At 38.4% G+C, this 13,219-nt stretch overlaps 1 protein-coding gene across 5 annotated transcripts; it reads left to right on the forward strand.

Annotated features, from left to right (window-relative positions):
* The first annotated feature begins 304 nt into the window (after positions 1-304).
* LOC146475761 (uncharacterized) lies at positions 305-12,496 on the forward strand. 5 transcript variants are annotated; one of them, XM_085115474.1, is made up of 9 exons: positions 305-483; positions 3,247-3,256; positions 3,329-4,181; positions 5,114-5,280; positions 6,183-6,464; positions 7,517-7,744; positions 8,265-8,516; positions 9,648-9,848; positions 10,789-12,496. In XM_085115474.1, exons 3-9 carry the CDS (start codon positions 3,344-3,346, stop codon positions 11,152-11,154), a joined length of 2,334 nt encoding a protein of 777 aa, XP_084971600.1. In that variant the 5' UTR covers positions 305-483; positions 3,247-3,256; positions 3,329-3,343; the 3' UTR covers positions 11,155-12,496. The 5 variants fall into 5 exon arrangements, with proteins under 5 accessions (XP_084971600.1, XP_084971598.1, XP_084971601.1 ...); XM_085115472.1 differs by having other exon boundaries at positions 305-487; positions 3,247-4,181; XM_085115475.1 differs by lacking the exon at positions 3,247-3,256 and having other exon boundaries at positions 305-487; positions 3,324-4,181.
* Positions 12,497-13,219: the final 723 nt, after the last annotated feature.

The raw sequence follows: 13,219 nt of genomic DNA on the forward strand, positions 1-13,219 counted from the left end.
TTTGAATAATTGGTCACACTTGAGGATTTCAGCAACACACACACTCAAAACTTAGGACCTTGTGAGGTTTCGCGTTTCAAAGTGAGTTTTTAAGGGTGCGAATCATTGAAAGCGCTTGATGAATGATTGTCAAAAGGAAAAGGTAACCTTAATGCGCATTGCTGTCGCTCTAAAATTGGCTCGAAGCTCTTGTAAATGTTTTAAATAAAACTTACGACAGCATTATTGTATGGGCTCATTCTACCACGGAAAGATAACAAAAGAACGAAATTTTCAACCTAGCATGACATCTTAGATTATGCGTATTAATACGATAACAAAGATTAAGACTCAAGCTTCGGTTGTTCCGCCCTGACATGTAAACGATGTGATTGCTCGCATTGGGAAGGTCAAGGTTGGATATTAGTAGAGATTTTGACGACAAACTAAAGCGAAAGTGTGGACTAGAAACAAGACCTGCTTTGCAAGTGCCTAGCTATCAAGGTAGGTATTCCTAAACAGCCTTACGTTGCATGATCATACCCTCTAAATACGAACAAGCATCGTTCCCGGACACGCAAATTGTTGTCCAGCAAAACCTTCAGTGTTTTGCCAGAGGCGAAGATTACAAGAAGACGTCATGAAAAGGATGTTGAAATGATTCGTTCGGGGCCCTCTACACCTTAATTTTACGGCTTTACATTGCATCTTTCCGCAAACCAGTTAACACAGTTTACCGATCTCTTCAGGCTTAATTATTTAGCTTTATCGGTCAAGTACTGACTGAAAATCAGTCTTTGTGGTGAAATTCTATCGTCGAGGGTCCAACTTACGAGCTACCGTATAACGAATTGCACGGTTTTGCAAAAATATTTGCTCGACTTTTTCCGTGCCTAAAACGACATATTATACCTCCGAAAGCAAAACGCTTTAATCAGGAATTTCATCATATTTAATCAGAACATCTAACGTATATACAAGGGTACTGACAATGGTGCATGAAAGTGTTGGATTATTAAACCAGGACTATTTTGATTAGGGATTGGTTATTAGTTTTGTAATCGAGTCTATATGTGTTAAATGAATGTAACTTTCTGTTCAGCAAGAACTGAAAAGAGTATTCTCATGGCTGATCTTGACAAGCATGCAATAATGACTGAGGAGCTAGTCCTCTTGTTCAGGCAGAGCACCTCGCAATAACTCTAGCCCTTGTTCTTCAAATTGCAAATGGAAAGGCTAGAGAGACTAAACATTCAAAATTAGCAACCTTTACCTTGTAACAGCTGAAAAACACAGCTTGGCACACAGCTGAAAAAAGGCTCAGAAATTCTCAGAAAGTTTCGACGCATATACCCGTTACGCTAAATTTCAAACACCGCCAAACAATCTTATCCAACAATTCAGCGGCAAAAATTACGAAGTTCTATGAGATATGCCTGTACTAAAAACAAAGCTTTGATTTAGAAGATTTGTATATGCACTTACTGAGCTAAATTACAAATATATTAACATGGAGCATTCGTATCATTTGTGATCTAGCTTCATCGCATCAGTGAATTGTGATTTGTGTACATGAGCTTTCATCATCTCTTTGCCTCCGGCAAGTTTGCGTCTAAATTTTTATTAATTACTCTGCCGACCACCGGCCGAGGTTCATTGATTGTGGTCAGTTTGCCGTCAGTTTTTCTTGTACAGTTCAGTTTTCTTGCGATAACTGAACTGAAAGCGTTTCACTCCGTATCCTCGAGTAAACTCATGTGACTGTATATAACTATTCAGTAAACGTTCTTGTCAGATTTCAATTTAGTTTCCGGCAAATGCCTATGAGATCTGGGAATGAGCTGAACTTCAAGCGTTTCGCTTGGCTTCATGGACCAAATTTCACAGTCTCCCTAACTTCGACATATACCGCCTACGCACCGTTTTAAATCAGTGTACCAGACAAAAGTGTATCGCGTCGTCCTTGTCACATTTCAAGCTAGTATTCAGCAAGTTTCGGATGTTTTTGAGATCAACGAATGAGTCAGCATTAACCTCTTGTCGTTTCGCTTCACTTCATAATCCCAAACAATCCACACACCCCAGAAACAGTTATAAAAGTAAATGAAAGTGCATTGCATAATAGTCTACAAGTTTATTAGGTATGACGTATTTCATGTCTCTGATAAGATTCCATATTTCCAAATAAAACACTGTGTATCATCTGTGCTACGTTCGCGGCATCCACCAATATAGATAAAAAGAAAGCACTGAAATTTGAAACGATCTGTTCTGGACATTTCTTGAGCCATTTTTGCAAAGTTTAAACTGATTATATCATTGAAGCTAAAAAATATTTCAGAAATGAATTTTACAATATAGCAAAACTATTAACTTGATCTGAGTTAGACACAACTAGGAAATATCAAAATTTCTAAACAGAAAAAGTTTGATCAAAAGTAATGTTTGGGATGCAAGCAGTGGTAGCAGGCCGTTAACACATTTCTTTGTAAAGCTATGAAAATTCAAACTCTCATATTTGCTGGAGTTTAATGATCTCCGCGAAGCACCACTGATATTTTCGCTGTATTGATCTTGGCAAAATCTATATATGAATTCATTTTTTCAATCAATGCCATGTTTAGAGAATGCCATCAGATGTTGACCATGAATTGCGCTATCAGTGCCAAAAGTGGATGAATAACAGCTTCCTTCAAGAGTACAGTTGCCTTGACAAGCAAGTTGAGGCCTGAGAAGGAGATTGTCTAAAATACAGTAAAAACCCGTATATAAGAACCTAGTGATATAAGAACCTACAGGCTGAAATTTGGCATTTAAATACCCAAAAATGTAAGAACCTGTTCAGCCTGGCAAAGAAAAATAGGTTCTTATACAAAAACAATCACTCCAATTTTGATGGACAAAATTCTGGATTTTAATTGTGTGAGAAACTTATGACAAAACGTTATTGTGTATATGTTTTCTTTGATTTACATTTGTTTGGATTTTCACTAGAAATATGTTTTCCATAAAGCTACAGTGCAACAAGGCAAGCATTTTTGTTGTTGAAAATACAAGTGCTAAACCATTTTGTATTAGTAGTACAACTACGACAACCTCTGAAAAACAAGAACCTATTAAAAACCTAATCAGCCTGAATTGTGAAAAACTACCCTAAAATATAAGAACCTGTTCAGCCTGACCTCTAAAATTCTAGGTTCTTATTTGCGGGTTTTTACTGTATGCTATCACTAACCATTTTCTTTTACATTTTCCTTCTTATTTTAGCCACAGACCTGTCACAAACCGTCAAATGGACGCCAACTCTCAGTACGAAAACATTGACTATAGAACTGGAGGAGCAGCTACCGTCACAAACCGTCAAATGGACGCCAACTCTCAGTACGATGACATTGATTATAGAACTGGAGGAGCAGCTACCGTCGGAGTCGTTCCCGAGTACAGTCGGAGGAAGCTCGCCAAATCACGACGATGGCTCGCAAACCTGTTTATCATCGGAGGTCCAATATTCCTGTGCGGTGTTTTGCTTCTCATTCTGATGCTTGTACCAGGGCCACCTCCTAGACCAAAGAAAGCTTCCACTCGTTGTCTTCCTTCTGCAGAGTCAGATAGATCCAAATTCACGGAGACTCTGAAAAAAATACAAAATGCGTTTTTCAGTGTCCTACACCCACAGAAAATTTACATCAAATTCGGAGTCACTCCCGAAGAAATCCGACAGAGTTTTCGACCGTGGGATCCAAGCCCGAGCACTATCCAGTTAAAAACCAACGAATCCAGGAAGTTGCGTGAGGATCTCAATAAGCTTAAGATCAACATTACCTTGTTAAAAGTCAGAGAGAGAAAAGCCCTTCATGTCGCCAAGGCCATTTTGTTGAATAACTATGGCTGGATGCCTTTTGGGCAGAATTATTACTCAGGTGAATGGATGCTGGGCCCCGAATTCATTTGCGCTCAGCCAATTTGTGAAGTGTTTGCTGACTTGAATGCTGTGATTTCCTATTTCAAACCACGCAACTTGAGCGATCTACACAGGCTGGAGCAACTCTTTCAGCAATACAACTTCACTTTTGAAAGGTACATCGACAACTTGAAGTTGGGCGTATACACTGGGTATGTGCGATCCTTCAAAGCCTGTAAAGCTGGTTTACATAACCTGCATTACGTGTATTACCGGAATATTGCTCTCCAAAATGAAACAGGTAAGACAGGAAAGCCGTGAGTGGAAGTAACGGAACTTTTCAATAATCAGTCAACTGTTTCGTTATAAGGTTGTTTGCATGACGAGAACGAAACGAAGAATAATTCCAAAAAAAAGATACTGAACTTTGTAAACATAATTTTCGAGAAAATCTCAAAACAAATAGTGGCAAAACTAAGGTAACTGCAATGAACGCTATTGATAAATAGGAAAAACATCGATAGGAAAAGAGCATATAATTCTTTCATATCTCATCTAATCTTTAGTTGCTTTGTGTTTTGTTTGGTTTTTTGTTTGGTTTTTTTTTTTTTGTTTGCTTTTACCTTTTTGTCTTTTTTCTCTTTGTGATATATCTTCTTACTTCCCATTCCAAAAATGCAATCATATGTTTTCATGATCTGCTACAGATTCATAAATTCCGCCTTCAACTTCTTATTTCTTCTTCTTCTTCTTCTTCTTCTTCTTCTTCTTCTGCTGCTGCTGCTGCTGCTGCTCCTCCTCCTCCTCCTCCTCCTTCCTTTGTCTTCTTCTTCTTCTTCTTCTTCTTCTTCTTCTTCTTCTTCTTCTTCTTCTTCTTCTTCTTCATCTTCATCTTCTTCTTCTTCTTCTTCTTCTTCTTCTTCTTCTTCTTCTTCTTCTTCTTCTTCTTCTTCTTCTTCTTCTTCTTCTTCTTCTTCTTCTTCAAGAAATTATCTCAACAATTGTGAGGGCACACGCCCCAACCATGAGAAAAACAACATATAGAGAAGGAGAGAAGAAAAATTTATCTTGATTCAACTTGACACACTGAGCAAACAAGGACTGGCACCATGTGCGTAAGATAGAGTCCTGTTTGGGAGGAATGTCCTCTAACCGACTCAGTGTTGATCTCCCCAAGGATATTAAATTTCTTAGTTTTATTTCACAGTAAAGAAGTGCAGTCGTTCTTTGCAGGTGTTTACAAGGAACAGTTCGCGACAACAATTCAGTCCACGGCCTTTTTTGAGCATTTGTCCAAGGACGATAACAAGACTTGGAAAGAAGAAAAAAAACAAGATGTGATGACGTATTTTAATCGGTCGCTTCTAACATACATTGGGAAACCAGCCTTAAAAATGTTAAGATTTGTACTTTTTTACACCAAAATCTGCCTAATAGACCTTACTTACGGTTTTTAATACGATTCCAAAAGTACTGGATATCAAGATTTTAAGGGAACCTCCACTCTGACAACAAATTGACGTTACATTGTTAGAAATAATGTCTAAATTCTAAATTGTAGCTTGAAAAGTTGAAATAACATTCAAGTGTGCTAAAAATTAGATATTATTATCGCCTATTTTTGCTTTTAAATTTCCCACGCGCTGCCATTTTGGAGTTTATGACGTCATACGGCTGCCGCCATTGACAGTACGCGATCGTATTACGTCATGAAATCCAAAATGGCGGCGCCCAGGAAAATAGGCGATAGTCATATCTAGTTTTGTCCCACACAGGAATATCAAGATGAATATTCTCGTCACTGCTGTCGTATATTGGTTATGTAACTATTTGAGAGAATTTGTTTGAGCATCAATACATTCTATTTACAGGACATGAGAAGGAAGGAAATAATCACCAGAGATAGAATGTCTTGATGCTCAAACAAATTCTCTCAACTAGTATGATTAACAATTATTCCACTCGCACTTGTCGGATATGAGATGATAGATAGCCAACGAGGCATCTCATATCCAACAAGCGCGCGTGGAATAATTGTTTTATTTAAAACAACACGGAAATATTGGTAGATCGTGCTGATTTGCCTTGCGAAAACAACCAGAAGACAAGCTAATGGTCCCTATTTCTCGGGCATGGTGTAATGGCTCATATACCATGGCCGCTAAGCCAATCAAATCCGTGGAATTGCATCATACAGTGATCCAGTTGTTAATAATAACAAATATTTAAGAACAGTGACGACAATATCATCTTGATATTGGGACTTTAAAGGTTAATTGCACTTTTGAATATTTATTTCATTAGATACCTTGAGGGAGAACACTTAAGAAGCTGCCCTCCTGAAACAGTGTATTATGGTCTTCAAAAACTACCACTCCCCTACGTGTATGTGAACAATCCGGACCCTAATCAGCCCGGGGGCTGGAACTTGAGTATTGAGACGATAAAGAAGCTCCCCACAGGAGAGGATCTCAAGGGGAGCGAAACTTACAAGTATCTGATGAGATGTTTCACAACCTTTGATATCACACCAGCGCAACTGAGAGAGAAAGCTTCAAAGCGTTTGATTGATCTTTATAACATGGTGAGATTAATAAATAATTTATTGATAAATGATTTAAGTTGCGTTCGGTTGACCGTATCCCGGAATAAGGATAAGCAGAGTAGCTGCAAGATTAAGGAACTAAATTTGGGAAGACATTTGTACAAACGTTCGCTGACACATGATAATTTAAGCGCCATTTTCCATTCCAGTAACTCCAAAAGCCTGTTATGAGGGATTTCTAGTAACCATTGTTTGTAGTCCTATTCCGGAATAGGGCCAATCGAACACACCGTTATTAATAAATAATTGATTGACTTTCAAATTGAAAACAGGTCCAAACATTAGTGCTAGTGTACAGAATGTAAAAGGCTGACATTTGTAAGACTGAAACGTACCCCGTAACCTTAAAGGGGAAGTGTCGCCTTGGTTAAAATTATTTTAAGGACGGTGCCTACTAATAAAGAAGTATTTTTGTGTGATTTGTGACTGTGCGGGGAAAGCAGATCTCAGTAAGGGCTATTGAAATCCAAAAAGAAAATTGGGGGCAACCACGCAATTTTTAGAGATAATTAAGCAACAATTATTCTAAAAAGGTGTAAAATACAAAGCAATGTATGGCGTTTTTTCTCCAAATTGAAGCTTTATTATCTCTGAAATATGCATGGTTGCCCCAAATTTTCTTTTTGGATACCAAGAGAGCTTGCTGAGTTCTGCTTTTTCCTCATAGTTTTAAACCACTCAAAAATATCCCTGTATTAGTAGGCACCAACCATAGGAAACCCGAGTATCTCGAGATGCGCGGAACGTATGCGTAATAACAAAAGTATGCACCGTCCTTAAAAACTACACAACTTGTTCAAAGAAACTCAAAACTAATGGTTCTCAGTATTTTGTTTGAAATCTCTCTGCTAGTTTTGTGAAAGTCTAAAAAATTGTTTGTTTTTAGACAAGAATGTTCAGGGACGAAATGCGTTACATTACATGCTAGAAAATATAGAATGACGGCAACTATGTTTCAAGCAATGGTTCTCCTTCAAAGCAGGCCTTCACTGTGTCTGAAATACTAAATCGACGTTATGTTCCAACCACAGACTATGAAACTTGTTAAAGAGTACACTGGTGAAAGCGATGCCATTAAAGCACGCGATTCGTTTGTAAGGGAAATACAAGCTGCTGACAAGTATTTCAATGAGGAATCCTTCCCGGCCGGCGAATCCGATGACAACGCCTTTATAAAATGCTTTGATGCTGACAGTGCTAAACTGCACTGCCCCAAAAGATGGGAAGCCATGCAGACGTGGATAAAAAACACCGACGAGGTAAAATAGCTGTAAAACTTTAAATTAAAAGCATTCAACTTTCGTGACTTAACACAGCATCATCATCATCATCATCATCATCATCATCATCATTATCATTATCATCATTATCATTATTATTATTATTATTATTATTGTCATCATCATCATCACCATAACAAAACATAACATAACATTTTATTCAGGAAATCAACTAATCGATAAAACACTTCCTGGAAGGGGAAATCGTGAGGTTAACCCTATATAAAACAGTTTCCCCAAAATAAACGTTCTAAAATCTAAAACAAATATTTACTATTTACTATCATTCAGTAGTGTACATGTACATCAAGTCTATTTAATAATCGTGATTATCATCATTTTCTCAAGCTTCTGTCTGAAGACGTAATATGGAAATGTCCGCTGCTTCAAAATACATGTTCAAATAATTAACCTTGACCGACTCTAGACTAGTTAGAAATTATTCCTGTTTGTCTAGTTCCTTTTATTTTATTTTATTTTATTTTATTTTTTTCTACAGGTCAAAGAAAAACTCAAGCCTTTCCTAAAAGACTTATTTTACGATGATGGTCCGAAAAACTGCGTACCAAAATGCCCCATGGCAATCGTTCCTTGGTTCCATCCGCATGCCGTGTTCCACGCTTATTTTGTTGGCACAAAAGACTGCTCAACCAAAGCATCCCAAGGGCTGCCTTTCTTTACGGGAAATTACGGACCCAAATGGACCGAATATACCACCACAGTTCACGAATTCTCGGGACATCACGTTGAGGTTTGGCCTTAGGTGACATGCTTTAAGGACCGTACCTCCTTTTGTTACTGCGCATATCTTCTGCGCATCCCGGGAAACTCAAGAAACTCGGCTTTTCTTTAGGGATTACCTCTCAATACAAATGTATTTTGCGTTGCTTTTGACTATGTAGGTAAAGCAGATCAGAAAGCAAGGTTTATTTAAATTTAAAACAAAATTGGGGGTAACCACGCATTTTTCAGAGATAACTAAGCTGCAGTTTGGGGTAAAGATGCCATACATTGAAATATGTATGGTTACCTCCAACTTCCCTCCTGGAAAGTAGTATGTTTCTATGCACTCTTATTATTCTTGTCTTTTGTTTTGTTCTACTAATTAGTTGCACGTTATTCGCCAGTTAGCTGCACTTGGCAGTGACCAACTCGAAAGCCTAAGCTCCTTTGGTCACTGCGCACATTTTACTTTTCATATTTATGTAATTTATGTTACTTTTGTGATGTATTGTAATTTCCTTTTGTAGTAAACTCTTGAAATAGTGCATAATAAAAAAAAATCTGAAATCTGATTCAAATAGCCCTTGCTAAGATCTGCTTTCTTCGCATGGTCATAATCCGTGCAAAGATACCTCTGTATTAAGGGGCACCATCAGGCTTAGGTACGCGTAGCGACATTAGAAAGATTTAGAATCCCGTTCACGGTAAACGTGAGATTCGTTTACCGTGAACGGGATTCCAAATCTCTCTAACGTTCTGGAAGTTACATGACTACATGGCATCGTGAAACTTCTGGATGGTCACCCTATGTAATGGAGTGAAATTTTGTGCTCCATTGTACCCTTACATTGTTCCCAGTGTTGCCAACCATTATACATATTTTGGATCCTTCGTTTTATCTACCGAATGGGAACAGCCAGTGCCAAGAAGGGGAAAACGTTTCACGGTTGCTTTGCGCGGGAAAACGGGTAATTGATGTTAGTAAGCGCAGGAGAACAAGGCCGTGCAACCCGTGGTAAGCGCGAGAAAACATTCTTGAGCCAACGACGCGTGGCCTCCGCTGGCCGGCGCGCCTTAAACGCGCACGGGCTCTGGGGATGACATTGATATTCTTGTGATAGCAAACCTTTTGAATCCGACACATTTTCATCTTCTACAGGTTCAAAGCTTTACGGAGTATTTTCAAAGCGACTGTACTGATCCAATCGCATGGTTGAACGCTCCGAATTATTTTGCGGCGATCACCGAGGGTTGGGCAGCTTACAGTGAAGATGAGCTGTATCCGAATCATACAACACTTTACACCACTGAGACTGATAAAGAAATCCTGCGACAGAGATATGGCATGTTATACTATCAGGTGAGTTTGTAAAACAAAGTTGAATATTGCCTAAAAAGGAATTGTAGCTTACATTAGTGGCCAAACGTCCTTACAAGATCGAACTTTACTATTGCGGGCAAGGAAATGTTGTGACAGAAGTATTCGTAGTGTGAGGCACAAGATAAGGGGGCGTACATGAAGGTCAAAACGTTCATAAAAACAAATTTTTCTATACAAAAACGTCACATCACACCCAAGGGATCATCTAGGATGTTTTGAATCTAGCGGATTAAATTACAGTTTAGAAGTTTATGTTCAGGGGAGGGAGGAAGATTAATTAAGGAACAGAAAGGCGCATTTAAAGAAATTCTTATAGACAACACATGACGCCGAGTTTGGAATTTGAAGTCTATCGTGTTTATGATGATTGATGATGATGATGATGATGATGATGATGATGATGATGATGATGATGATGATGATGATGATGATGATGATGATGATGATGATAATGATGATGATGATGATGATGGTGGTGGTGGTGGTGGTGGTGGTGGTGACGATGATGATAGCCCAGGGTTCGTACGGGTCATGGAAAACCTGGAAAGTCATGGAATTTTGGAAATTTCATTTTCCAGGACTGGAAAGTCATGGAATTTAGGTGTGGGTCATGGAAAATCATGGAAAATGATGTTTATTAAAAAGTGCAAAATAAATTGGGTTTGTTTGCGAAGAAAATAGTAAAAACATACCCAAAATGAAAGATGATTTCCAAGAAAGTGGTCAAATTTAGGTCATGGAAAACTTGGAAAAGTCATGGAAAAGGTCATGGAAAGTCATGGAATTTCAAAAGCTCAAAAGAGTACGAACCCTTTAGCCCACTCCACGCCTTATTCAAACCTTTTCATCCATGTCTTGTTCTTTATAAGGGATAGCGTGGCTTTTGCACGAATTTGAATCTTTTGCTAATGTTTTGCAGAAACTCTACGCCTTGCGTGTCATAGTCGACATTGACCTGAATTTCTACGGCGAGCAGGTGTCCGAAATTCGAAAAATGTACCGACAATACGTGTGGGAAGATAATAATCACCAAGTCAATAAAGACATCACACGGATACAGAGCTTGCCGGGACATGTAACGAGCTACCTGATTGGTCAGATGGAAATCTCGCGCGTCAAGGAAATGGCTGAGAAGGAACTGGGTCAAGATTTTTCGCTGAAGGATTTTCATTATGAGATCCTGCGCGAAGGGGAGTTCCCGCTGACCTATCTGGAGGAGCATATTAAAGCTTATATCGCTTGTAAAAAAGATCCCAAAAAAATAGGTTGTACGGAATTTGCGTAGCATTCAGGTTAAATTTTAAAACGGATTCTTGGACTTACAACAAGGATTTCAACCCCCTCCCCCTAAATCTGAAATCATCTTTTTTTCTTTAAATCATCAAATGCATACTGAAGAGAATACCCCTCATAGTCTCCCAGGGACTAAAATGTTTTCTGAGTATTTTATATTTGTTGAAGGTCAGTAGTTACTCTCAGAAACTTAGGGTACATTCTTTTGGGACTATTCTGGCTATTCTTATTCCGGTTTAGGAATAACAGAATACACGGAATTTCAATTTGGAAAAGAACGCTCCTAAAATCTGAAAACTGAATACCCATTGCGGAGGGAACCTGAGAACTGCTATGTCTGCGCGGGCGAGCGGCCTCGTAGGATTTCCCGCCAAAAAGTTCCCAAAAGAACGCGTATTCTGTCTATTCTAAGTAAACCGTATTCTTTCCATTCTGTTCATTCTGCTATCGGGAGCAGAATGAACAGAATGATATTCCGTTCATTCCGAAAGCGGAATAGCTCCCAAAAGAACACAAATATCGTCTATTCCGAGTATTCCTATTCCGGAATAGTCCCAAAAGGACGCACCCTTAAAGTGAGATGAATGAAAACACTGGCCAGAACTGGCCTTCAGTTGATACATTTATGTCATGTTCTTAAACTTAATATTAGTTACATTTATTTACTAGCAGAGGAAAGAGAAAAGTGTATCAAAGATTACTTCGAAACGAATTTCAATCTTGATGCAAAATGAATGTAATGGGGTACAGAAATGGAAATTTATTTCTAGTACTGTTAATGATCGAGATGAGAGGAATTTTTTTTCTTGTTCTACTGTGTCAGACAATAGAGGATCTGTTCTGTGGAACAAGATTGCCACGAAAATCAGAGAAATGCCTAGCCTAAAAGTGTTTAAGACCTCACTGAATGGGAAAGATTATTTTTAGTGCACTATGAATTGAAGAATGTTTTATAATATAGCTAGGTTTTTTACTGTACACTTGTTTAATAGTGTCGTTAGTTAATGTAATTAATGTATTCCTGTAAGTATAGTTGATTTATTCTTTTGTAATTTTTCACACGACTCCTAGGAAGAGCATTTTTATGATAAGATTTCGTGTTCTTAAAAAAAGATTGATGATAAGAAGTAGCATTTTGAAACCCTCCAATCCCAAACTCCTGCTTTCGTAATTTCTTTGAGTAGTTACAGCGTAATAAATTACACTTAGAGGAGTCTTGAATATTATATGGAATTAGCTGTTTTTCGTAAAAGGACAGTGAACTTTCAAATTATAATTTGTAGGTCCTGTTCGCGGCAATAAAGATATTTTAATCATTAAATAACCGTACCACGGACGGGATCTCATGATTTGTATAGCATTTATCCAATGGTTTTCGGATTTCAAACCATCTAACCCCCTCCCCACTCCCCCCCCCCACCCTCTCTCAATAAGCGCTTTCTCCCACGTACCAGGGGTGAGTTGCATAAAATTTAACTAACGTCGGGCGAAACTGCTAACGCGAGACGTTAAAATACTGAATGTGGCTGGACTGAAGGTCTGGCGCTAGCAGTTACACCCGACGTTAAATTTTATGCAATTCACCCCAGATTCGGAAAAAATAACAACATTTCTGAAAAATTACACGCAGAAAAATAGATCGAATACAAACGTCGTCACAATCCAGTTGTTACAGTCCCCAGTATTGAATCAATTCATTTTTGTGCAGCATAAATGAAGTAACCAATACACCCCCCCCCCCCCCCCAAAAAAAAAAGATGGCGACTGGTACATTTACCCACAATTCTTATCGCACGAATAACCTAAAAACGTTCATACAAACGCATAGAAAAGTTCTAAAACCCTTAAACCTAGCATACACAACGTTCTGGCCCTGAGGAAGACTAATTCTATTAGTCGAAATATTGGCCACTAATAAATCTGCCCTTTGCCGTAGTGCCAGCCTTGCATTCAGTTTTGTTTATGCACAATGTTGTTAGTACAGGGACGAAATTCACAAAAAAATATATAGGTTTCTATGTGCCTATTGGTTGTGTTAGGTTCGCAATGTGTTGTGG

Source organism: Pavona decussata, unplaced genomic scaffold, assembly GCF_977016875.1.
Source record: "Pavona decussata unplaced genomic scaffold, jaPavDecu1.1 SCAFFOLD_83, whole genome shotgun sequence".
NCBI classification, from domain to species: Eukaryota; Metazoa; Cnidaria; class Anthozoa; order Scleractinia; family Agariciidae; genus Pavona; species Pavona decussata.

Bases quoted from the DNA above. Each gene is read 5' to 3' on its own strand.
- LOC146475761 (XM_085115472.1), top strand. From the start codon at position 3,272: ATGGACGCCAACTCTCAGTACGAAAACATTGACTATAGAACTGGAGGA. The intron at 5,281-6,182 runs AGATTTGTACTT...ATTTATTTCATT, and splicing joins AACCAGCCTTAAAAATGTTA to AGATACCTTGAGGGAGAACA. The intron at 7,745-8,264 runs GTAAAATAGCTG...TTTTTTCTACAG, and splicing joins GGATAAAAAACACCGACGAG to GTCAAAGAAAAACTCAAGCC.